Raw genomic sequence first — 26,454 nt, 5'->3', positions numbered from 1 at the left:
GAAGTATGTGTGGAAACTCACATTATTGCCATCGGTGTAACTTGCTGGAGAGCAGAGACATCTGTAAGGCTTACTATTGGTGTCACAGGCATCTGCATGGCCATAGCAATTACACCTGCAAATATACGTAAGCACTTAGATACCACTGCGTACCAAGCACTATGCTAAACCCTAGGTTAGACACAGTATAAGCAAATATGACAGTCCTCATCCCACATTTGTCCCACATGAGGCTCACAATGTAAGGGGGAAAGAGAATGGTAACATCTCCATTTTTACAGATGAGGAAACTGAGGCACAGAGCAGTGGCATGCCCAAGGTCATACAGTAGGCAAGAGATGGAGCCAGGATTACAACCCAAGTCTCCTGTCTCCCAGGCCCACGTCCTTTCCACTAGGTCATGCTAATGCTCAGTCACACAGCATCCAAGAAAAATGAATGAAGCCACCTGCAAAATATCTCCCCATTGTTTTTACACTTAAAGGTAATTTGTTTGCTTGGTTGACAATACCTAAGTCTTGGGAATCAGTGGGATTTAAGAAAATAAGCATTAGATGAATCTTCTGGCCAGTATATTCCAATATGCCAAAGTAGGTCCAGGGTAGTAAATTGAAAAATCTGTTCTTCTCATCTTCTACCCTTATCCCAAATGTCGAGTGAGTGCCTTCATTGCATTTATTTCACATCTGCAAAATTAACATTGCAACTGGCACATGTATCGTTAAAATTAACCCTTATCTTCAGGGTTCCAAGGGCTTAAAGCTAAAGTAATCGACTAAATTACTAGCGCTACACTGGGAGTTTGGCTCTATTTAAGGCAGCTGCTTCCTAACTGCAATTATATAACTTTCCAAACATTGGGCTGCCCCAACTGCACAAATGTCTGTAAATATTTCCACCAGTCAGCATATTCCTTTTAAGACATGAATGGAAACAACTGCCAAAATATTTGGGACTCTAATGGCCTTCATTCCTTCCAATTATTAGTTTCTGTCCAAACAATTTAAAGCAAGTTCACTTATTTGGATTTTGTTTCCAAACAGAAGAAAAATGCTGAAAGCTTCTTGAGGGCAAGGATATGTTTATTCTTTATCATTTCTTTTCACATTTACCTCAGGTGTCTACTAAAGTGTTACGCAACATGCACAGCTCAATAAATACAAGAATTTGTAGCGGGAATCTGATAGATAAAAATCTTATTCATGTGGATTTACTTACCCTTTTATCCAATTGCTTGCTATCCAGTTTGTATTTATGTAGTAGTCTAATGCATTGTAACAGTTGCTGAATGTATATGTATATCGATACCTACTTATATAGATATTTCAATGGAAATGCAAATAGAATGTATATAAACTAATCTGAATTGGCAGTAAAGCAAATCATCTAAAATTGAACATAGTAGTCAAAAGTTGGCACATCAATTAACATCGCATCACCAACATTCTAGTGTTAAACATAAGAAATAGGAGCAATATCGATGCAATCCCCTTGTTATGGGAGCTAAATCTGCCTCTCCAATTTGTCACAAAATCTAGGTCTATCTGGGTCATGAAGCCAATCGTGGTAGGCCTAAAGAATCCACAAATATACGTTCCAGGATTGGAACTTGGTGGCCAGAACTTTGACAATCAGGTGGGGGCTTAATCTCCTTCCTACACACTGATGTCCAGCCAACCCCAGGATAGTCTTGGTGGGGAAGGAAGAGGGAGCCTAGTAGGCGTCCTCTCCACTCAAATATTCAAAGCTATAGCAGTCTAGATTTGATTTGGGGATTTGTCAACCTCTCAACACTTAGATATCTTGCTGATTGAATCTGTAAACAGGTTGCTTTCAATTTCTGGAAATGTTGATTGTTGACATTTGTCAATAATTGGCCTTTAGACACTTAATTCAAGTGGTTTGTTGAATCTCTATTGGAGCGTGATTATTTCTAACATTAAGCACCATGAAATGTGCTAGGTTATTACCAGAAATCCAATTCAGATTTAGTCCCTGACCCAAAGAGAGCTAAATGGGGAAAGAAAGACACATAAATAATGAAATACAAACAGTGACGGCAAATCAAGATTAAACAATGAAACCAAACATATATGTATATCTCAACTAAATAGTACTTAAAGACTGAGGGCTATGGTTAGAAGTACCTCAACCATCATAAAACTCCACATTTTCATGTGGGAGGCTTGGCTCTAATGGGTCTGGGCCTGAGGGTGGGAGGGGCCAAGGAGGGTGGAGCATCTGGATGCTCTCCGACTAATTTCTCTGATTTGTAAAAGAAACTAAATTTCAATGATGAATTCATCTTTGTTTCTCAAAAACAACCCTACTTGAGTCCATTTCCAAATATGGCCAAATGCATAGCCGACCAACTCACACAACCTGCTTTGAACTTCCTTTTTAAATCTGCATATTATTTACAGCCTCCAGTTAGCCTCTATAAACACTCCATTCTTAACAAAAACAATGAAGTTGTCACTCACAGACTTCAGAGCATTTTGCCTGGCAGCCCCCTGCATTTTTCATGCAAACATGGCCAGAACTGAATGCTACGATTATAGATGCTTTCCCTGGTAGAATATGGAGGTTCAGGAATTCTTGGGCAGCCAAAAAAAGTCAATATTCCCATAGCAGTATCTGTATTTGATAAAGTAGGAAATAATAAGGACCAAACTACCTTGCTGTCCACAGAGACTGAACTCATTTTCTTGGATTGGCTCCTACCAACCTCTGCCTTCCTAGTTGTGCTGGTGCACAACTGGCCCCAGGATAGTCATCTCTGTCCCTTCCTTGCCCCCAGATCAATGGCTACCATAGCCCAGTACTCTGAAAATCACAACTTGAAAACAGAGCAAGGCGATAAATGTCTTTCTTGAGAGGGTGAGTGCATGATACTCTGCAGAGAATATTTTTGGATTTTTAAAAGATGGCAAAATAGAATCTAAACAATGTGGCCAAAAGTTCCACAAACAGTGAGCTACAGTAGCATTTAAGCTCTCAGTGGCAGATGGAGAACAGTCAGCCACCTCCACCACCATGGCACAGAAGAGGAAAGGAAAGGTTGCCTGGCCTTCTCCCCATTGCTGCTGTGAAAAAGAATGGCCATGGCTATTTGTGGAACTTTGGGACAATGACCATTATGATGCGTGGTCTGGAAACCAGTTTACTGGCCCCCAAATGCACAACCATGTCTAGTATCATGATGTTATGTCTTCTGAATGTGAAAACTAATTGTTTATTCAGAATATTATTATTATTATTCTACAATAAACTAATCTAGTCAATTCAGCCAGCAGGCTTACAAAGTCACAAAGGAATCCCATGAAGAAAATGGTCTCAGAACATGGAAGGGACTAGCTATACCTACTAATTCATTCAGGAAGAAGCTTTGTTTACTTGTCCTTTAATTCAGATTCTTCCCTAGCATGAACACTAACTTGCTGATGTCACGATCTATTAATCATACTCACTGCCGAATTGAAAAATTAAATTGTAATCAATATTACCTTCCACTGATGGTAACTTCATCCACCCCGTAATATTTGTGTCTGGAATTCACGAAGGGCTGTGTGGTATGGTACTGACCAAGGAGATGAATCCTGACCTGCGAAGCTCTTACAAACCATTGGAGAGCAGGGGTATTGTAGAAGTCACTGTAGCCGGGGCGAGGAATTGGTTCAGGGGTGAGGATGCTAAATATGACATTGCCACGCGAGTATGGAGTAAACCTGTTTGTTCAAATAAAATTAAAACAACTGATGTCTTGAAAATCCACTTTTCTATTAAATGAAGAAACAAGTTGGAAAAAACCAGGGTCTAACTAATGAAAATGCTTGAGGCCGCACATTTAAACTAAGCAAATTCCAGCTCTTTCAAATGTAACACAGTAGGAGAAATCTCAGGAGAGAGGCAGATTTGTTGGGTAATGGAGCATATTCTTGGGGAAAATGATGAAAACCCTGTCAGAAACTTCTATAATTAGAACAGACAAAAGCCTAAGGAAATCCACATGATTTGGCTTGATTGGTGAAAGATGAACTCAAAGTCCTCAGTGGGTATGCAACCACACCAAGGCTTCTAATTTCCTAGCTTTCACTTTATGAGATCCATAGAGAAACTAAGCAGCAGTTGGGAACTAGAAAATATTCAGTACAGTGTAAGCAATATAGAAGTCTTCATAAAATTTAATATATATTAGAAGTTTAGGGATCTGTAAGTATGATAGCATATTTTTGCAGCTCAAAATTGGAGAGAAGGAAAAAAAAATGCCAGTAACTACTAACAGCCTGTACCATCATTGTTAAATTGCTGGGAGAAGGGAAATAAACTCTGAAGAAAAAAAAAACCAGATTATTTCCCCTGTCCCTGCTCTATGGGTGAAAGCGGTAGGGATAGTGGAGAGAAAAATGAGGGCAAAGGGTCAGTATCATTGACTTCCTGGTGACTCTGATCCAGGCCTCTTTTGGACTAATGATTGAATGGCCCTTACAGTTCATTCATTTGAAGGTTTAGACAGTGCTGGCATACACCAGGAAACATACGTAAAATGGTGCCTGAAAACATGGGATTATTGGGAACCATCTTACTGTGGGATACATTTTCCCATAGATGAATGTAGTTGGTTTAGTTTCCTGGACCTGTACTAAGCCCAACAGCAAGAATCCAAACTACCAGTCATCAACTAGGAAACAGTGGGGTGGAAGTAAGCTGATGGGAAGAAGAGGCAGCAATTGGATGTAATTTCGGATGGGGAATTATGGATCTTGGGCTTCTCAGCAATTCATACATGACATCTCTAGATTTTACACACTGTGGTCATTCAAAACTGGAGTACATCTGCAATGGCATAATTATTAGAATATTAGGAAATCAATAAGATACAGTTTAGGTATCATCTATTCATACCTGGGAAGCTGAAGACAGTTGACAGAGTCAGGATTTTCCAGAGACCCATTGTTTTCCATTCCAAAAATACTGCAGTCTCTCGCAAAATACTGCCAGTCCTCCCAGCCCAAGTGGTCCTTTTCCTTCCTTTGAATTCTGATTGCTGCTGGCTGTGGACTAAAGAACTGAAGGATAATATAAAACACCTGCAAATAAGAATTACATGTATAGTGAACTGACTGTGAGCCCCATCTGGGACCGATACTATATCCAACTTGATTATTTTGTATCTGCTCCAGCAATTAGTCCAGTGCTTGGCACATAGTAAGTGCTTAGCAAATACCATTAAAAAATTAGTCTCAACAGGTATCAATAAAAATCAAGAATAGAATCGTAAGATCAGTGCTCATTATTTAGTCACCTTGCACCTTCAAAGCATATAGGCAAATAGGAGGTACACTAAGATTGAATTCACCAAGGCTTCCAGCGGTCACTCCGGGGCCAAATCAAAATGAAGAATTACTCCTGTTTCCTCAAAAATCTCCAGTTGCTCCCCCTTGCTTCTCACAAAAACTTCTGCCACTGGCTTCAAAGCTCTCACTCAGCTGGCATTCCCTTACCTATATGGTCTCCACTCTTGCTACATGCAGCTCATGTTCTTTGCTTCTCCACAATGCTCTGCAACCTCTGATCAATCAGTGGTATCTATTGAGAGCTCACTGTTTGCTGAGCATTGTGCAAAGTATCTGGGAGACTACAACAGAATTGAGAGACACATCCTTTGCCCACAAGAAGCTTACATTCAATTGTTCAAGCCTCTACCCCTGCTTCAATTGCCCTCAGTTTTGCTAAACCATGACCCTCCCTTCCTTCAAACTCCTTGAAAAACCTAGGTCTCACAGGATGTCTTCCCTAATTAATTCTTCCTCTTTCCCAGGCCTACCAATCAAAAGCATTAATTGAGCCCTTGTGCATGAAGCACCATACTAAGAGCTTGAAAGAGTACAATGCAACAGAGTTATCGGATGCATTAACTGACCACAAGGAGCTTACCCTCAAACCTTAGCACTCTTACCTGTTGGCTATTCATAACTTTACACGTTCTTTTAACTATTGTACATTTATCGTTATACTGCTGGTTTTTTTAAAAAAACGGAGATCACATCTTAAACTTCTGTTGTGTGTTGTCAAACTAATACAGTCTTCAACTCACAGACCAGGGAAAGGCCGGCGAATGAGGGAAAAGAGGGTAGAGGAAGATACAGACTCAGAGAGAAGAAAGACAAAACCAGAGACAAGGGTGGAAGAAAGGACACAATCCATTCCACACAATAACATCTTTAGAAATGTCTTTTGCAGTAATTTGGAAAAGTTCCTTTCCTCCCTTCTTGTTAGCTGCTACTTGATCCTAATCTAATTAATCCAATTCATATCTAGATTGATTCTAAAATAAAAAAGTTTATAAATACTAATCAATCAATTACCCTCCTTTCAAGACTTGCGTTTTATGGCTGCCAGTGGTTGGGCTTAGTGAAATCCTTGCTTATTTGCTTAATTAAATTCTCACCCCTTACAGATTAGAAAACACTCCCCCACCCCCCAAAAAAAACCAACAACAAAAAACGGAGTATTACCTGGTATTGTCCATTTTCCAAATCTATTGTAATTGTGATTCCACGATCAAGCTGTGTAGTGTTCATAAACACATTTGAAATCCACGAGGTCCCCACATCATTGTCATTGATGTAAGCCAGTGGATGGGCTTTAGAATTCAACCTCAGAACTCTCTCACTGGTGTTATCGTTTGCACCATTAGGAATGCAGAACCTCTGAACTAGAGGATGTACACGAGGGTGACTACCAGGGCAGCGGCAGTCTGGTTGGCTATGCAAATTGAGGAATTCTCCAGAAAAGACCTCCAAAATGTCTCTGTGAGGAGGGTAAGAGGGCAAAGAAAAGATATTCATTCATTTAATCCTATTAAGTGCTTACTGTGTGCAAAGCACTGTACTAAGCACTTGGGAAAGTACAATACAACGCTCCAAAGTAATTCAACAAAAGACAAAGAGTCTAAGAGTGCTAAATATGGACTACCACTATTTTAGGTGAAAAAGAAAACAAATAACATGAGGCTAGGAAATGCCAAGAACTGAATATGAAACCAAAGACATACCTGGACCCACAACCCATTCTACCCTATATCTGAATTTCTTAGCTGGAGAACCATAACAACCTCCTTTCCTCTCCTCTCTCCCATCCTGCCAAGAGATGAGCAAAGCAAACCAATATAACTTTGCAACTTTCCCAATGGATGCAGCTACTAGCTCTTTATTGAATCCCAATTTAAACATGCTCACCACTGGCAACCTTGAATCTGCATCAGTATTAAGTGCCTAGCAAACACTTTGCAAATGCCATAATTTAAACGATCAACATGCCATGTCTACTATCGGAGGGAGCATTTGCAGCAATTTTGAGATGACTGATGCTAGTTAATAACACTAAAAGAAAATATAATTTTTACTTCAAATCTGTGACTAGGGGGTCACCAAGGTCTTATGAAGGGGCATGTGGTAGTTCATCTGCTCCTCAGATAGCTCATGTCAATGTTTTTTCCCCCCATTAGGAAGGAGCTGGAACCAGGGCCCCAAGCCAATGAATGCCTGTGACTCATCACTGCGGATGTTGGCCCTAAGAGTCCCTTTTTCTGGCTCTCGATCTCATGAGCAGCTGCCAGCAGACAGCTAAGGAAAACCTCCGGCATGCAAATTTTTATCCAAGTAAATCAATGAATTTATACAAGACCTCACTCACGCCCCCGCTACTCTGTTCAAAATACTTTCAAATGTTTCCTGCTGATCAATTCCATTACCTGCTTTCTGCAAATGAAAAAACAGAGCAGCACTCCTTTCACTAAATCTCTCAGAGAGTCAGTGAAGGAGGAATCATTTTCCATTATTGGTCCACAAGACTTCACTGGGCCTGATTCTATCTCCTGTAAAGCGGGGGAAATGCTGGTGCGATGAAAGGCACATAAAATTGTCGGTTTAATGATGGTATTTGCTTAAGGGCTGACTATGTGTACAGCGCTATTCTAAGAACTGGGCTAGATACTAGTTCATCAATTCAGACAAGGCCCTACCTTGTATGGGGCTCACAGTCTCAATAGGCAAGAGATCAGGTATTTAATCCCCACTTTACAGATGAGGAAACTGTGGCACGGAGAAGTTAAGTGAACCTGCCCCAGGTCAAACAGCAAGCAAGTGGTGGAGTTGGCATCAGAATCCAGGGCCTCTGAATTCCAGACCTGTGCTCTTTCCACTAGGCTCTGCTGCTTCCCCTGAGTATATCTCACTGTGCTATGTGCACAGATGACAAGTAGCGTTGTTGGGCACTAGCACACATCACAACGGGGTTCCCCAGGTACGTGTCAATTGAGTGTCTGGCCTGTCCAGCACTTGAACGCTCCTGGTGATTATACTGGCAGCTTAAAGGGAGTGACTGTGACTCCTCCTTAACAATGATGAATATCAGGGGATGAGACAGCATATCTTCCACCAGTAGCTCTGGAAGGTTTGGTGTTGAACTTCGGGTAGCCACAGCAGGGTAATAAAGCTCCCATGAATTATTTATCTCACACGTCATGAACCTGAAGAACACTGCAGCTTCCATGGCAAATGGAGAAATTTCCCTATGGCAGCCTACTGTTATGACCGAATCGGTTTGAGGGGAAGCAGCGAGTATTGAGGAGGCACAGGAAGCTGCATCTCAGAGACCACTATCTGCCTGTCCTTACCTGCTCTTCCAGCTACCTTGCTCCACAGGAGCATCATCTTGGTGAATACCAGTGGCTAGTGAGAGATACCAATGGCTAGCGAGAGGGACCGTGGGTCTAGTGGAAAGAATACGGGCTTGAAAGTCAGAGGATCTGGGTTCTAATCCTGGTTCCATTGCATGCCTGTTGTGCGACCTTGGGACAAGTCATGACTTCTCTGTGCCCTAGTTTCCTCATCTGTTCTCCCTCCTGCTTAGACTGTGAGCCCCATGTGGGACAGGGATAACGTCCAGCCTGATTAACTAATTACCTCAGTGTTAAGAACAGTGCTTGACACAGAAGAAGCACTTAATAAATCCCATTATCATCAGAAGCAGTATCATTCCTGCAGATTAGAACACTGGAAGGTTGGGTGGTTTGAAGCTAGAACAGCCCAGACCTGGATCTCCTACAGACTTGTAGCTCAAAACAATACTAACCCCTTATTTTTCTGTCTGTGGACAGTTGCTCTCTTTTAGAGCGTGAGACCCTTTCAATCATATTTTATTGTGTTTACTGAGCACTTACTGAGTGTCGAGCACTATACTAAGTGCTTAAGAGAGTACAATATATTAACACACAGTATAACAGGGTTAGTAGACACGTTCCTTGCCCATACCAAGCTTACAGCCTAGTCAGTATTCATTTCTTAGCATCTGTGTAAAACTTAGTAAAGGGCTTTCCAGGCTGAATGCTTAATGAATATCACTACTACTAATAATAGTAGCAAAGACCTATGAATTAATATATTTGTACAAACAGAGCATTAGGACTACACAAGAGCCTGCTGCTGAAAGGTTGCCTGGAGATATCCCATCCTATGGTCACAGAATGCATGCCAAACGCTAAGCCGTCTTCTTCCCACAAAACCTAATGTGATGCAGTAGCACTTAGGTACCTATCTTACTGCCCATCACTACCTCTTCTCGGGAATTTAATTTAGTGTCTGCCTGCAGGGCTAGATTGTAAATTCCTCCAGAGCTGGGATCACATCTACTAATTCTTTTGTACCCTCCCAAGTGCTTAGTACAGTGCACTACACATGGTAGAAGCTCAATAAATAGTATTAACTGATAGTCATAGGAAGATTGGGCAGGGGAGTGTGGCAAATCATTGCATACAGCACAAACAAAGCATAGATCCCTGTCTTAAAACTTCCTAGAAAATTTCCTTATTCAGGTAGTGCATGATCACATATTTTAAAGGGCTATCCAAAGGAGGAATAGGTAAGAGAATTACAACCACAGATCAAAACCCTAAGCAAATATTGAAAATATCAACTATGTAATGTTTGCGAAACACTGTACAAGGGAAAACACTAACTTCCTATTTATATTTACTTCAATAAATTCTCCATTTCTCTTAGCAAACTATATGAGCTCCTCCATTTACCTGTTTGTAAGAGCTTCTTGGTACAAGCGAAAATCTTGCATTCTTCCAACAAATTGCTCCAAGCCTGCAAAGAGAATTTATAAATTAGTGATTTAACCCCATCAGGACAAAGTTGCTAACCCAGTTTGGATCCCTTGGTGAAATTCCCCTAAAAGAATCCCACAGGCTACAACAGCAGGAGGTATGGGCTTTCTGATCAGTCCTAAATCACTCCTACCCAATGCAAGATTGTGATAATAATGCAATATTGTGATTTGTTAGTCGCTCACTATGTGCTAAGCACAGCACTGAGCATTAGGGTAGATAGAAGATAATAAAGGCAGGCACAGTCCCTGTCCCACATGGGGCTCACTGCTTAAGAGGGAGGGAGAATATGTACTGAATCCCCATTTTATAGATGAGGAAACAGGCCCAGAGTAGGGAAGTCATTTGCCCAAGGTCACACAGCAGGCAAGTGGCAGAGCCTGAATGAGAACCTAGGTTCTCGGATTCCCAGCCCATGCTCTTTCCACTAGACCACCCTTCTCCATGCCACTGTGCCTGCTGGAGTCTCTTGCTGCTGAGAAGCTACACCCACTGATCATTCCCAGTTACTATAGTGCAGGGGCCCCTTTTCAGGACTGCCACTAGTGGTCAACTCCTTCAAAAAAGAAACTCACGGAGGTCAAAAAACACATCTTTGCAAAGACTGCAGCAATGACAAATGCAATATGACTGGTCTCCAGGAGGCATGGAGCAGATCAAACAATGACAGTTCAGGGATTCCTAGGGTGAGAGCAACCACTGAAAGGCAACATGAGAAATACAGAGGCACAATTTTCAAAAAATCAGCAGCTTATTGATGTTGCTTCTTTCCATTCCAGAGGTTGTGCAAAAGTTTTGTCAATCAACATGCACAGCACCTTCATGACATCCACCCTCCAGGGGGAAGGCTTACTTTCATGAGAACAGGTAAGGGATCATAACAAAGTATTTGTGATCCTTTGTGACTTGAATAGCAACACAGTCACATGGGACTCTAGCAAAAATGACAAGAATAGCAATTGGGTCAGGATGTGGGCTGAGGCACACCAACTAAGCCTTGATCCATGGCTCAAAACTATCCACACCTTTTAACAGCTCCCACTGGAGAAGAATTTATAATCCAGGCTTCGCCTTGGATGACAGCCACACAGAAGTTATGAACAAAAAATACATGTTGGAATCCATCCCATACATATAACATACACCAATTGCATTTAGTGTCAATGCAGCCATAACTCCAAATTCGGGACCAATGCAAAGTTGCTTTATAAAGTCAACTGCTGAAGAACCTGTGACCCTATACAACCCAAGAGTTATTATATCGTACAAGGCCATTTTAGGGGGCGGGTTCCTTCATTACTTTGTCCCTCAAGGAAGCCATTCTTGATATAGAAGTTAATTCTGTACTTTTTCCAAATGAAGAGAAGTCTACAAATCCTCCAAGGGATCCTTTGCAGCAAAGATAGCCCTCTCATGTTTCATGAAGGAAGGGGAAACAAATGGAAATTGATTAAAAAAAAAATCAGGACTAATACTCGCAGGAAAGAATGACAGATTCATACCAGGAAAGTGTAACCTGAGGAAAAACAGAAACCCCAACTGATCAGGTGGTTCACCGGTTTTTCCTCCATGGAAGAGCTCTAAATAATCAACCTTATTAATAGACAGAAATACGACTTGAGAGAAAACCACTGGCTGATCCAAGGCATGGTAGAAATCCTCATGGTCAGAATAAGTTACTTGATGCAGCTGGACTTGGGAATACTCAGAGTAGATTGAAGGCTCCCAACCCTCAATCAAGTTGAGGATATAGCTTCATTCTAAATCATCAAGACCTAGAATAATTCAAATGTGATAACAGGGCTATGTTATACTTTGAAGTGATGGAAGGACATTTCTGATCCAAAGAAGTTCAGACCAATAACACTTACATACCTCAATACAATCAATACATCAATGGTATTTATTGAGCACTTACTGTATGTAAAGTACTGTCCTGAGTGCTTAGGAGAGAATAGAGTTAGAAGGCATGTGACCCACCCACAAATACACTCCATTAATATCTTATTCTCAAGTGCCTTTCACTAGATATTGAACAACATTTAATCTTGGAACAAGCTAGATTCAGACCAAGGAACTAGAATATTGGCCAAATATTAAATATCATCCCCTACAAAGAAAACGTATTTGAGAACAGGCCTATCACAGGTGTGGTTAGTCGCCAAAACACACTTGCCAAAATTTGAGATCTACTGCTGTACTACCGTCTAATTCCACCTCATTTGACCCCTCCAAGACAAATAGTCATCTTATCCATGAAAAGAATTAGATGGCTACATCAATGAAATAGCCTCAGACAGGGCAAATCACTAACGCCAGGAGTCTTTTGTGCATATACCTATATAAAGCAATGTGTGACACTTTATAAAATATGGTGCTTGTAATATAAGCACCACATCACAGGAAGGTGATGGTGCTCATGTTTCACAGGGAGATGGTCATATACACTAGCCAAATGGTCACCACATTACAGCAAGTAACCTCATGCTTGCCCAAGAGAAAAGGGACAGCTTTTCAACTTTGCCATAAAAAGAGCCAAATAGAAATTGAATATTATATTATACAACATCTAAACTCTGTTTAGTGGAACAGTTTCTTTAAAAGTATAAATACAGAAGACAAAGAGTTTGTGTCCTTTGGAAGATGATCATGACCCCAGCCTACATGCTTTGAGGCCTTCCTCGCCCAGCCCTCATTTCCCCCTACTCCCTCTCTCTTCTGTGTTGCCTATTCACTTATATCTGTACCCTTTAAGTACTTGATATTTAGCCCACCCTCAGCCCCACAGCACTAAAGTCCACATCCAAAACTTATTTTAGTGTCTGTCTCCCCCTCTAGTCGAAGTTACATGTGGGCAACTTTATTGTACCAACTCTACTGCATTGTACTCTCCCAAGCCCTTAGTACAGTGCTCTGCACCCAATAAGTGCTCGCTCAATAAATACCATTGATTGATTGAACACTACTGAATTGAAGACCCAAATGATCAAATGGAGCTCTCCCAGATAGGAAGTAAAAATTAAGGAAGGCTTATTTCCATGCCAACTTCTTAAAGAATCTTTTTCAAAAGAAGTTCTTGCTAAGAAAGCAGCCCTTGTGTCCAATTCTGTAAAAACAACAGTGGAGTAACTTAAGCCGTGCTCATGGAATATATGGAAAGTTTGGCTGCAAGCTCCCATTGGAAACTAGGAATGGGTGACTGTGATCAGAGTTGCACCAGAGATGGGATGAAAGAACTCTCTGGAACCGTGGATGCCGGAGCTCTGTAGGAAGTGGGACGCAGGTGATCATTTGAGTGGCCTATGTCTGTGGAGGTCCTTGACCCAAGGAAGAGTGGTCTTGCACTGCATCAGTTCCCTTAACTCAGCCTCCAGGGATCTTTCTTGCACAATTACCTCTCTCAAATAAAACCATCTTAGAGATGGACAACAGTAAGAAAGGGCAGTGATTTTTTTTTTATTTAAAAAGAATGATTTATAATAAGTCCACAGGAACATTCTGTACCTATCTCTTTTCTGATTAGAGAGGTGGCATGGAGCTTGGCTCATTAAGCAGAACTAATGAGCCAGTCCATATGCCACCTCTAATTAGAGAAAAGATACAGTAGGTACAACTGTACCTCTAAATTGATACAATAAAGATAAAAGGTGCTAAAAAGATACCTTTTTCCTTCTGCAGTCATTGGGTTTGAGTACTCAAAATGAGAAAGAAGAAAGTGCTTTCAAAGTTTGAACTTCCTTTTGTTTGAAATTTTATGTTGTCAGTTGACCATGCTTGCAATAAAAATATAATTTCAAAAGGCATACTAATCAATGACTATGTAGACATTCACTTAAAATATCAACAATCATTCTTTCCCAACCCAGAAGTAAATAATGAAACATATTGTGCAAGAAAATGTTCTTAGTCAATAACACGGAAAATATGCTACTCCTTCATTCACATAAGAAATTCTGAAACAGATCACTTATGCAGTAAGTTTATGTGGGGGAACATTATATAAAATATCCTCACTTTTAAGTCCCCCGGGGATTCCTTTGTCCCAAAACCCCCTTTAATCTACATTACCTCATAGACTTCTGAACTGTTATCTCATCCCTGAGCTGTAACTCTAGAGATGATTAAAAAAGTTTACTCACTAACCAAGTCTACATGAGGCCAGGGCTAAATTTCTGGAAGGTTTTTACTAATGAAAATTTAACTGGGACCCAAACCTAGATGGACTACACTCGATGCCCAACCCCATTTCCAGAGAGCACCTAAAGACAGGCCTAACATTTCTAGAGCCACTAGTTCCACACCAGCATCCTCTCAATCAAGAGTACTCATTGAACATCTTCTGTTTGCAGGACTATATCAAGTGGTTAAGGCAGTACAACAGAAGAAAAAGATTACAGTCCCCAATAAATCCTCCTGATTGGCAGGTAGCATTTTGGGTATCTCCAGTGCTATTCCCTTTTTGCATGGCTTAGTGGCTAGATCAGGGGCTAGGGAGTCAGAAGGTCATAGGTTCTAATCCTGGTTGCACCACTTCACTTGCCTGCTGTGTGACCTTGGGCAAATCACTTCACTGGGCCTCAGTTACCTCATCTGTAAAAATGGGATTGAGACCCACATGGGACAGGGACTGTGTCCAATATGATTTGCTGGTATCCACCCCTGTGCTTAGTACCGTGCCTGGAACATAGTAAGTGTTTAACGAATACCAAAATTGTTATTATTATTATTCTCTCCACCAACTGCCTCATGAAGTATCCAAATTCCATGCAGATTGGAAGAGGTGAAAGAGAAGTGCAGAGTTGTCAACACTCTCGGGCAGAAACTGCCTATCAAATGCGCCCCAGGGCCAAGCAGTAGGCCTAATACAGGAAGTAACCATATCGACAAAGCTATCAGTCTTCAGGAGCTTAGCAGGTTCCAAAATAGCATGATAAAATTTACGTCTTTGAAAGAAAAAGGGCCTGGACCCAATAGGAAATGATTTGGGGGAAGTACAGCACTCGACTTATGATTGTAGGAGAAATAGCGTGGCTCAGTGGAAAGAGCCCGGGCTTTGGAGTCAGAGGTCATGGGTTCGAATCCCGGCTCCACCACATGTCTGCTGTGTGACCTTGGGCAAGTCACTTAACTTCTCTGAGCCTCAGTTCCCTCATCTGTAAAATGGGGATTAGGACTGTGAGCCCCACGTGGGACAAACTGATCACCTTGTATCCCCCCCAGCACTTAGAACAGTGCTTTGCACATAGTAAGCACTTAACAAATGCCATTATTATTATTATTATTGTTGTATCTACCCCACTGCTTACACAGTATTGGGCAATGGAGCAGCACTAAATACCACAATTATAATTGGCTTTACCCTGTGTGATTCAGCTACATTGGAGTAAATATGCTTACACTTACCATTTACGCTTTGCCCGACTGTCATGGCACCGGAAGCAAGACCTGTAATTGGACCATTAAAAGTTCTTGTATCAAAAGCAGTGTTATCCTCTTCTAAGCCATTGATGAAGAAACTGATTTTTGTGTGATGCACCTGAAAGGAAAAGAATGGTGAAAATGATTAGCATCTTGACCTTGTATCAGTTGAGACAATGCTAAACTTGGGAATAATAATAATAATTGTGGTATTTAAGTGCTTACTATGTGTCAAGCACTGTTCTAAGAGCCGGGGTAGATACAAGGTAATCAGGTTGTCCCACTTGGGGCTCACAGTCTTAATCTACATTTTACAGATGAGGTAACAGGCACAGAAAGATAAATGGCTTGCCCAAGTCCACACAGCAGACAAGTGGTGGAGGCAGGATTAGAACCCATGTCCTCTGACTCCCAAGACCGGGCTTTTTCCATTAAGCCATGCTGCTTAATGGTGTGGAGGTGTGGTATTGGGTTCACCTCACTCACATCCTCCCACCCTTCAAAACTGTTCTCTCTCATTCACTCAATTGTATGTATTGAGCGCTTACTGCATGCAAAACATTGTACTGAGTGCTCTCCTCACAGAAATCTCTGTTCTTTAGACCTTAACCACTTATCCTGAGCCATTGTACTCCATCTGGACCCTCCTTTCTTTCAATGATCGAATTTCCATCCTCAAGGCTGCCTTCTCCTCCAAATCTAACGCCCTCATCCCTCCATTCTTGTAACTCTTCCCTGGATCCTTTCCAGTTTCTCCAAATTCTCCTAAAGTGTTATGAACCAAACTAGACACCATACTCTAACAAGATTGTGGCAAGTGTACAGAAAGAATTATTTTGTGACACCTGTATACTGTCATCTCAGGAATATAACCCAATACTCTGTTGCCTCAAAGACAGACAAAACATGTGGACAGGTGTCAAGTCATCAGAACAAACAGAATTAAAGCTAAATGCACATCATTAACAAAATAAATAGAATAGTCAATATGTACAAGTAAAATAAATAGAGTAATAGATCTGTACAAACATATACAGGTGCTGTGGGGAAGGGAAGGAGGTAGGGCGGGGGGCTGGGGAGAAGGAGAGGAAAAGGGATGGCATTTGTTAAGCACTTACTATGTGCAAAGCACTGATCAGCACCTTATTTGGTTTGTGGGAAATGAGGAGGAAATTACCCAGGTCATATTTAGACAAAAAAAAAAATCCAATCTGAACAATACATTTAGTGCTGGTTTTGAAGTGTATTTTTCCAATTTATAAAATGTTATACCCTTTTTATGCAAGTAAATATCACAAATTCTAAGCTGCCTGGAAAATCATTTTTATTGTTCAGGAAAGAGAGGTGTTTCTCAACATAGATCTGCTTTCATACCCTTTCCAGTCATTTCAAATGATGATAGAAATAATACTGTCATTATGAAAAAGAAATCTGCAGAGGCCAAACAAAAAGCTTAACAGTGCAATTTCATTGGGAAAAACAAAATCACTCAAACACTTCATACTGCAAGCCCACCAAGAGAACCTTGCAAAATCTGAAAAAGCCACATTTTCCCAGAAATCTCAGCTTCAGGAAGTGTGGTTTTCTTTTTATCTGGAAGAAGAAAGTGTGAAATAAAGAGGAAACTAGAGTTTAATGAGTGATTAGAATAAGCTTCATTCAGTGGGTGATTTGAGTAAGCTTCATTTTCTGGGATGGAAATCCATGAGGGAAGGGGACTTATAAAGGCTGGAGTCAACTGTCCTAATTACCAGAGGGGAAAAAGGGAAGGAAAGGGAAACAGAGAGGCAGTCTGGTAAGGGCAATACTACCCACAACTTTTTTATGATATTTGTTAAGTGCTTACTATGTGTCAGGCACTTTTGTAAGTGCTGGAGTGTTTAAAATTTAACTGCGTTGGATGCAGTCCCTGTGCCCTTTGGGCTTCACCATCGAAGTAGGAGAGAGAACAGGAGAACTGAGGCACAGTGAAGTCAAGTGACTTGCCCAGGGTCACACAGCAAACAATTCACAGAGCTGGAATTAGAACCCAGGTCCTCTGACTCGCAGGCCCGTGCTATTTCCACTAAGTCATACTGCTTCTCCAGTGAACACACTCACAGACACAGACATGTTTGGCAGAGACAAAAGAAACTTGAAAAAGTTGAAGCAGCAGCTTCATACAACCTGCTCTAACGACCCAGCAGTCCCATCCTGGCTGCTTAGTACAGGGCCCATATTCATCGAGCCAAAGACCCACTTTATGCAAGTCTATTATGGTTTCATGGTGCCACAGCACACACCACCACCTATCCAGATTTTCATCATTAACAGTGATGATGATGTGATGGTGATGTTAGCCATGATGGTGGAGTCTTAGCCAACCCACCTGAAGCCAGTGCCACAGCTTTGATCATGTACAAGCAGAAGAGGAAGCCCCCGCTAAACTCACCCAAATCAGAACCACATCTCTGCTAGGACTCCTGGAAAGAAGCAACAGAGACATGGTGTCACCCCTGACTCTAGCCTGGAGCTCCTTATGGGCAAGGAATTCATCTTTCAATTCTACTGTATCACTCTCTCCCAAACATCCAGTACAGCATACTGTAAATGCTCAATGGACACTACTAACTGGTTGGTGCCTGCAGATGTGTTTTACTCTCTTCTCAACCTATTCCTTCCAATTGCTCTCTCCACTCCTTTTCTCCTACATAGTAATAATAACATTTATATATAATATTTATGTATTTAATATGTGTAATAAGCGCTGGGGTAGTTACAAGATTATCATGTTGGACACAGTCCCTGTCCTATATAAGGCTCACAGTCTTAATCCCAATTTTACAGATGAGGAAAGTGAGGCACAGAGAAGTTAAGTGAGTTGCCCAAGGTCACACAGAAGACCTTCATTCTGGTCCCTCCTCACCAACATTTTCTCCTCTCCTCCCCACCAAACCCTGGGCTTAGCCACACTTTTATTTTGTGTCATTTTACCAGAGGCTTCCCTTTAACTGGGGTAGACAAAAGCAGGAACTTCATGGGGATAGTGGCGCTTGGCCACTGCTTTAACTTGCTGTTCAACGTTACCCTTGGCTTCCCTGGGGTTTTGCCACTGCTACCCACAACCAACATGTCTAAAGCAGGCCTTTTGCCAGCCCATCTGGGCTTCTGGCAGGGGGTGGACACAGAGAGCAAATTGGGATTGCCCAACCTTATAAAGTCAGATGGTCACATAATATTTAAATTCTCTCATTCTGAAAATCCTTATTTTCATTTCAAATATCTGGAGAGTTTTCCTGACAACCTCATACACTATCCATTTTCTGGCCTTCAAATGAAAAACATTTGGAAGCTTATTATCACAATTATTACATCAAAAAACTTACCACACATGACTTTACCCAATCAAACCACATCTACTTCATTTTTAAATAAGCTCCTGGGTCGCATATCAGTGATCCAGTGCAAGATTCTATTTGGTTCTGTTATAAATCTTTTTCAAAATAACCAATGCCTTGTGTGTTGTATGTGATTGTGTGTGTAACAGTTGACTGCATCCTTTTGCATCACATTTTTTACAGCCTGTTACTGTCATTTGGTGTTTGACTGTTATCATTATAAAAGATACAGGCTTTCTACTTTGTTATTTGCAGCATTATCTCATGTTTTACAACATCTTTGCAGAACATGCAGGCACATGAAATATAACTAGTGAAAAGTTCTCAGTGGTATTAATGCATAAAAAAGAATGTGGTTCCATCTCTACTGTCTTTACCCAGCCAAAAGCTGATGAACAGCCAATTTTCCTTTATCACATTAGCACAGCCATGAGGGAAACACATTTGTTCTAGTCAGCTACACTAAAGATACTATTACCAATCTAACATATACATGTTTTATATCAGCAGTATTCTCGGAGTATGAGAGAGCCAACAATATATTAACACTAGCATGACAGTTTATTTAAGAAAAGAAAATTGTCTCTGTAGAGGGACAGAAGTTAGAAATGTATGGCTAAAGCTCAGTGTCACTGGTCTAATAAAGGTAATAACTCTTACGCTTTCTTTATAGCAGGTAACACTCTGGTGACAGTTCTGTCATATCATTCAAATGAAAATGTTGTCTTTTACAAGCTTAAGTGCAACTTGATTTTTAGTCAGATAGAAAGCATGGCTTTGATTTTCTGTATTCACTGTATTATACATATGTGTATATAGATATATTATATATAATATAATTTATATATAGTAGGGAGTTCAGGACCTTTTTTTTTAATCAAACCATCACAAATTTGCTTACTAGAAGAATTCAGTGTCATGTTTAGTTAAGTTCCAAAAAGATATGGTATTTTCACCTCTTTTGTGATTTTTAAGGTGATAAATGAGATCTTAAATCTCTCTCCTCTCTGCACACCCACCCAATGCCTTTTTTTCCCCCATCAGTTTTATTTTGTACAGCACATTTCATGCTCAAAGTATCTCCCAACCTCTCCCCTGACCCCCCTCACCCCCGCCACACACACACCACAAATGCTAGGAGGGCAGTCCTGCTTATAGCAATGGCTCACTCTGATGACCCCAAAGGTGATGATTAAAGGGGTTAGAGAATTTGCAAGATGGAGATTTTGATTTGTGCAGGAAAACACAAATGAAAAAATGTAGCCTCACCACAAAGGATCCCTCTAATTGTGTGTCTTCTGAGCTGCTGAGTGGCTGAATTCTGTGTCCCCCTAGGTTTGCTTACAAGAAGTAGTCAACTCTGAGTCAGGGAGAAGAACAGAGTTTAAGGGATGGACATAGGATCAGAGTGCAGGCAAATTCTGCTGGAAGATGTACTAATTTGCAGTGCTGGGACCCAAAAATAGGAGCCACCAGGAAGGCTAGGGTTTTGGCTCAAGTTCCCACTAACTTGCACAAGTGCACACACCAGTGTTTTCAGTATACAGCACCTGCAAGTGGACTGTATAGTTGTCCACCCACACATCTTAGCATGCCTAGACCTCGCATGAAGCTGGTATCCATTCCTTCAACCCCCTTGAGTATGGACAAGGGAAATGAGTTGGAGAACTGTTTTGGTGGAACTCCTGCGTGGAAAAGAAGAGTTCTTGTAAGCCCATGTGATTCTTTCAAAACCCCACCAAAGCTTCAGGCATGATATCCACCAGTGTTCATTCTGTTCAGCTCTAATGTTCATGCTGTTTACACATCCAACTAAGTAGTCACAATAGAGACAACCAATCTGGTAAGTAGAAAAGGTCCCAGCAGTCTTTACGACAGCAGCAAATACCAAGATAAATATCGTGTAAGATGGATGATAGCAGAGCAATGTCTGTTCTGAAGAAGATACCCAGAGACTTTCTGCTCCACAGCCAAGGACAGCAACTCAACCCGAGCTAGTCAATGCTCATGGTGAGCAATTGATAGTGGGGACCAAGCAAGATTCATTCATTCATTCAATTGTATTTATTGAGCACTTACTGTGTGCAGAGCACTTTACTAAGCGCTTGGGAAGTACAAGTCAGCAACATCTAGAGATGGTCCCTACCCAACAATGGGCTCACAGTGTAGGAGACAGACAAAACAAAACATGTGGACAGGTGTCAAGTCGTCAGAACAAATAGAATTAAAGCTAAATGCACATCATTAACAAAATAAATAGAATAGTCAATATGTACAAGTAAAATAGAGTAATAGATCTGTACAAACATATACAGGTGCTGTGGGGAAGGGAAAGAGGTAGGGCGGGTGGCTGGGGAGGAGGAGAGGAAAAAGGGATGGCATTTGTTAAGTGCTTACTATGTGCAAAGCACTGTTCTAAGCACTTGGGAGGATACAAGGTGATCAGGTTGTCCCCCGTGGGGCTCACAGTCTCCATCCCCATTTTACAGATGAGGGAACTGAGGCCCAGAGAAGTGAAGTGGGCTTTCGAGGGATGGGCTGCCCAGGGCAGGGTTTGAATGAGTCCAACACCCCTATTTTATTGACAGCACTCTCGGGTTGGGGTGCCTAAATTCTTCATATTCTTCAGGTTGTCGTGGATGGCTCATCATAACCCATCACCACTACTGAAGAAATAGTTCAAGGCCAATCTTACTGCACTGAAACAAAGTTCATGGGTTCTAGAGTTGAGAGCCACTGACAACGTCAAGACTACCAAGCAGCAACTATCTGGTAAACTGAAAGGGGTCAATCACAAGATGGGAGGGCAAACAGACATTTTAAAAGGAGTGAAGCACATTTTCAACCAATATGGTACAGGGGTAGATTGTTGGGAGAAAGCTATAGCAGACAAAATGGCTTAATGGCCCCCCATAAGGACAGAGACGCGTCCCCCTGGGCAAGACAGAACCTCAAAATGGCAAATGCCTCAAATCAGCAAAGAGAAGCCATTACTACATCTGCAAACAGGCATAGGATCTTACCATCAGCTGAGGTACTTTCAAAAACAAAGAGGAAATACATATATATCTATATATATCTATATAGATAGATATCCATATATATACACATATGTAGGTTTCCTCTATATTGGCACACTTTTTTCAATTTCACACTTTATATATCCATATACATAAAGTGTGGTGATTGACAAAAATGTGTCAATATTGAAGTCAATCATAAATCAGAGGAAGCTGATGTTATCAAAGCAAAAGCCCTTACATCTAAACTGAAAAAGGAATGTTGAAGGCCACGAAAGTTCTTAGAAACATGATTTGACTGGCATTCTTGAACCTATGTGCAAAAAAAAAAAAAATAAAGTTTACTGTAATGTGGGCAGAGACAAGGATACTAAAGAAAAGGGACACTAAAGAAAGAGGACCAAGTCTGCTGCTTCATTGTTCTCTAAATGGAAAACTGAGATAGAAAGATTTAAAAACTATGAAGTCAAAACGTTCTCAGGAAGCTGTAGTAAAACATTTGTACAGTCAATGTGTTTTGTTGTCTGTCTCCCCCTTCTAGACTGTGAGCCCGTTGTTGGGTAGGGACCGTCTCTATATGTTGCCAACTTGTACTTCCCAAGCACTTAGTACAGTGTTCTGCATGCAGTAAGTGCTCAATATGATTGAATGAATGAATACAGTCATTTCTCAAATATCTAATGCCCACAAAAAAGAAATGAAAAGCCCTCATGCCTTTAAAGAAAATGAGCTTTTGGCATCACAAAGTTTGGTTAAAAAAAGATCCGTGACAACAGTATCAGTTTAAACAATCTTCTCATATAAAAGTCAGATATACTTTGTAATTAGAGTTGGTAAAAAATATATACACATACATATGGACAGTATTAATATTTATATTAATGAAATACTTAACATGCTGTCTAGATTTCTGCAACTTGATGAAGTTAAATACTGAAGAATATTGGGGGGATTTTGTACAGCAGGGAAAAGATTGGGAAACACTATTGTGGAGTTCTAAAGGATGTGAATAACATAACACTGATTAATAAATAGCTTCAGGGGCCTGTGTTTTCATGGGGTTTGTAATGTTTCTGGTGTCCAGGCAGGCTTGTGAGGAAAAATTAAAGCTGCTGAATCTAGAGCAATCTTTGTTCACCAGAGAGCCCATTCATTAAAACCTTGTCACTTAACACCGTATGAGAAAAGTTAGTGGAGCCAGAGATATTCTTCACTTTTCCCAAGAATTAGTAATTTTTATTAGACAGTCACCTAAGAGACTTGTATGGTTTATGACATGTCAGGAACCTGAAAAAGACCTTTTTGCCCTACAGGATTTTAGAAAGAGTTTTCTGCATCTCAACATAATAAAACGATCTACATCAATAGTAAAATAACATGCTTATTATGCTTAAAATATCAAGGAAGATTTCAAACACTACAAATACTGCTATTCAAAAGGAAGTGGTTCTGAAAATGCTTCATTCCTCTCATATTGTTAATTCATTATTTGATGCTGTGACAGACCCAAGCAAGAGAGTCAATTATTTTTAAGGGGTGATTGAATGAGAATGAACAGGACTTCATTTAAAAAGCCCAGAAGAAAACTAATGGGAGAAAAAATTCACATCTACCCCATAGTAAGAACATGAACAAATAGACAAAGATGTATATCACTATTTCGACGGCCTCTGCTCAAGGTCCTGAACAGAAGCCCAAAATTTACTGGGCAATGCAAAACAGTACCTAACAAATGTATAGTTCTAAATATAATCCCAGACTTTTCCAAAGATGATTTAGGCAGCAGCAAATTAAAAATGAACAAAAAGATGGTCAATGACATACCTCAGGGCCTAGAATTCAATGCATCTTCTTTTGGGGTTGTACTAGGTATTTTTTCAAGGGTCATAACCATAGTACATCTCACAGTGTGACCCAAACTAATAAGGCTTTGCTTCAATACCAATCGCTGTAAACACCAAGTATTCATTTGTCCTGTTGCATTTTAGGTTTCAAAAAATGACTACTAAATCTACTTCTTCCGTCCTAACTTCTCAATGCATAACCCCACAGTCCTCTTGCCTCCAGGACATCTCCATTTATCAAAAAATGAACTACTCATCATCCCTGCCCTAACCCCCTCTTCCTCCTAACTTTTCTACCTCCATTGATAAAACTACCATCCTTCTGTCCCAGAAGCCTGTTACCTCGGTGTCACCTTCAACTTTTCACTGTCTTTCAACTCCTCACTGTCTCTCAGCTCTCAGGTTCAGTTAATTGCTAAATCCTGCGGGTGCTTGCTCCACAAAATTTCCTGTCCTTTCAAGCAGCTTCCACCCTAGTCCAAGTCCTTGTCAAATTGGTCAGTCAACCATTTTTATTAAGCACTTACTATGTGCAGAGCACTGTATTAAGTGCTTGGGAGAGTACAATATAGCAATAACAGACACATTTCCTGCCCACGAAGAGCTTACAACCTGGGGGGGGGGGGACATTAATTTTTTAAAAATTACAGATATTTACTTAAGTGCTGTGGGCCTGGGAGTAGGGATGAATAAAGGGAGCAAATCAGGGCAGCACAGAAGGGAATGGGAGAAGAGGACGTCGGGCTTTGAGGCAAGGAAGATTAAGTTGTACTACAGTATCAGCCTCCTCACCACGGCTGAAAGGCTCACCACCAGATCATCCAATTTTTCGTATCAGTTAAAGTCTATAATAATAATGGTATTTGTTAAATAATTACTATGTGCTAATTCTAAGCTGTTCTAAGCACTGGGGTAGATACATGGTAATCATGTTGTCCCACGTGGGGCTCACAGTCTTAATCCCTCCAAAATCACACAGCTGATGTGGCAGAGCCGTGATTAGAATCCATGACCTCTGACTCCCAAGCCCGTGCTCTTTCCACTAAGCCATGCTGCTTCCGTAGTGCAAGTCCACAGTTTAATGCTCTGCAGACAGTAAACGTTCATAATACACCAGGGATTGATTCATCCATCACTCACCCAATGGGCCTCTACTCTGCTGCTATGATCACCTTTTAACCACACCTTAAGCTCAGCTCTTATGCCTTTCACCTTCCACTCATTGCTCAAGACGATCCCCTAGCCTGAGATTCCTCAGACCCCATAAATGTGCCAGACCACAGCTCTCCTTGTCCACAGAACCCTTCTCCAGGAAGCCCTCCCCAATTAATTCACAACAGCCAAGTATGTATTGTATTCTTATCCCCAGCATTTGCATACAAATAAAAGTAAACATAGAGATATGTGTTTACAATCAGGCAGCGACTGTCTCTGTTGCTGAATTGTACTTCCCAAGGGCTTAGTACAGTGCTTTGCACACAGTAAGCGCTCAATAAATATGATTGAATGAATCAATGTTACTTGAGTGCTTACTGCGTGCAGAACATTGTACTAAGCGCTTGGGAAAGTACAGAATAACAGAGTTGGTGGACATGATCTCTGGATAAAAATGGAAGGGGGAAAAAAAACCCAAACCGTGAGCAAATTTCTTTTACAGTACTCACTGACAGTAGACCAACACTTCAGTTTGAGACACTTTAATACATGAGACATTTATTCACCCATTTCATCCTGATATACTTTATATTTGGTTTGATGAAAATTGAGAGTTAGAAGAAGTGGATTCACACAAAGTACTGCACTGATGATTACCATTAGAAGTTTCTGAGCAAATTTTAGGGTAGAAAAATGAGACCCTGGGTATTTTTACTTATGAGACAAATCCTGCAATCATCTTCCCCTTCACTGAACCACAGTTGTGAGACGGCCAGCCTTTCAGGACGGGACTGCTGGGGCAAGAGTTTAACTATAGAATTTGTGAGTTATATTGCTTCATTGTGGACCATAATATCTGTCCTATATTAATCAAAGGATTTCTATTGTAAATTACCAGTTTAAATCACTTTTTTCCCTTACTAAAAAAATACTTTTATATTTTTCTTATTCCTTAGACTTGAGACTACTATAAGAACAGCAGCGTGACAGTGGAAAGAACACGAGCTTGGGAGCCAGAGGTCATGGGTTCTAATCCCAGCTCCGCCACATATCAGCTATGTGACTTCGGGCAAGTCACTTAACTTTTCTGTGCCTCAATTATCTCATCTGTAAAATGAGGATTAAGACTGTGAGCCCCAAGTGGGACAAACTGATTACCTTGTAATCTACCCCAGCACTTAGAACACTGATTGACACATCATAACAGCTTACTGAATACCATAACAATTATTATTACTAACAGGAATGGCTTCTGGTCAGGGAATGTCTCAATATCATATGGGGCTGATGTAGTCCAACACATTACAGCAGGAGAGGGAAAGATCCAATATTCCAAGTAATTTCATCTGGCAAGATGTAAACAAAAAGGCACCTATAGCTTTCTGAACCAGTCACAGATGTAGCCACCAAACCCCAGCATGCTATGACACTATTCCTCCTTTATAAACAAAGGCTAAGGGAGGAAA

The 26,454-nt window shown here is 40.8% G+C and overlaps 1 protein-coding gene across 1 annotated transcript in view; it reads right to left on the bottom strand.

Annotated features, from left to right (window-relative positions):
• USH2A (usherin) overlaps positions 1-26,454 on the bottom strand; it is a 443,094-nt gene that overhangs the window by 386,970 nt on the left and 29,670 nt on the right. Inside the window, exons 5-10 of the mRNA XM_038760847.1 lie at positions 15,578-15,710; positions 10,091-10,154; positions 6,519-6,813; positions 4,906-5,090; positions 3,507-3,728; positions 22-115 (exon numbers count right to left, since the gene is read on the bottom strand). Of these exons, the coding sequence (XP_038616775.1) occupies positions 22-115; positions 3,507-3,728; positions 4,906-5,090; positions 6,519-6,813; positions 10,091-10,154; positions 15,578-15,710 (993 nt within the window). The remainder of the gene's footprint in view (positions 1-21; positions 116-3,506; positions 3,729-4,905; positions 5,091-6,518; positions 6,814-10,090; positions 10,155-15,577; positions 15,711-26,454) is intronic.

Source organism: Tachyglossus aculeatus, chromosome 19, assembly GCF_015852505.1.
Source record: "Tachyglossus aculeatus isolate mTacAcu1 chromosome 19, mTacAcu1.pri, whole genome shotgun sequence".
Taxonomy (NCBI): domain Eukaryota; kingdom Metazoa; phylum Chordata; class Mammalia; order Monotremata; family Tachyglossidae; genus Tachyglossus; species Tachyglossus aculeatus.
The sequence above is the reverse complement of the archived record's forward strand: the minus strand, read 5'-3'. Positions and strand labels throughout refer to the sequence as shown.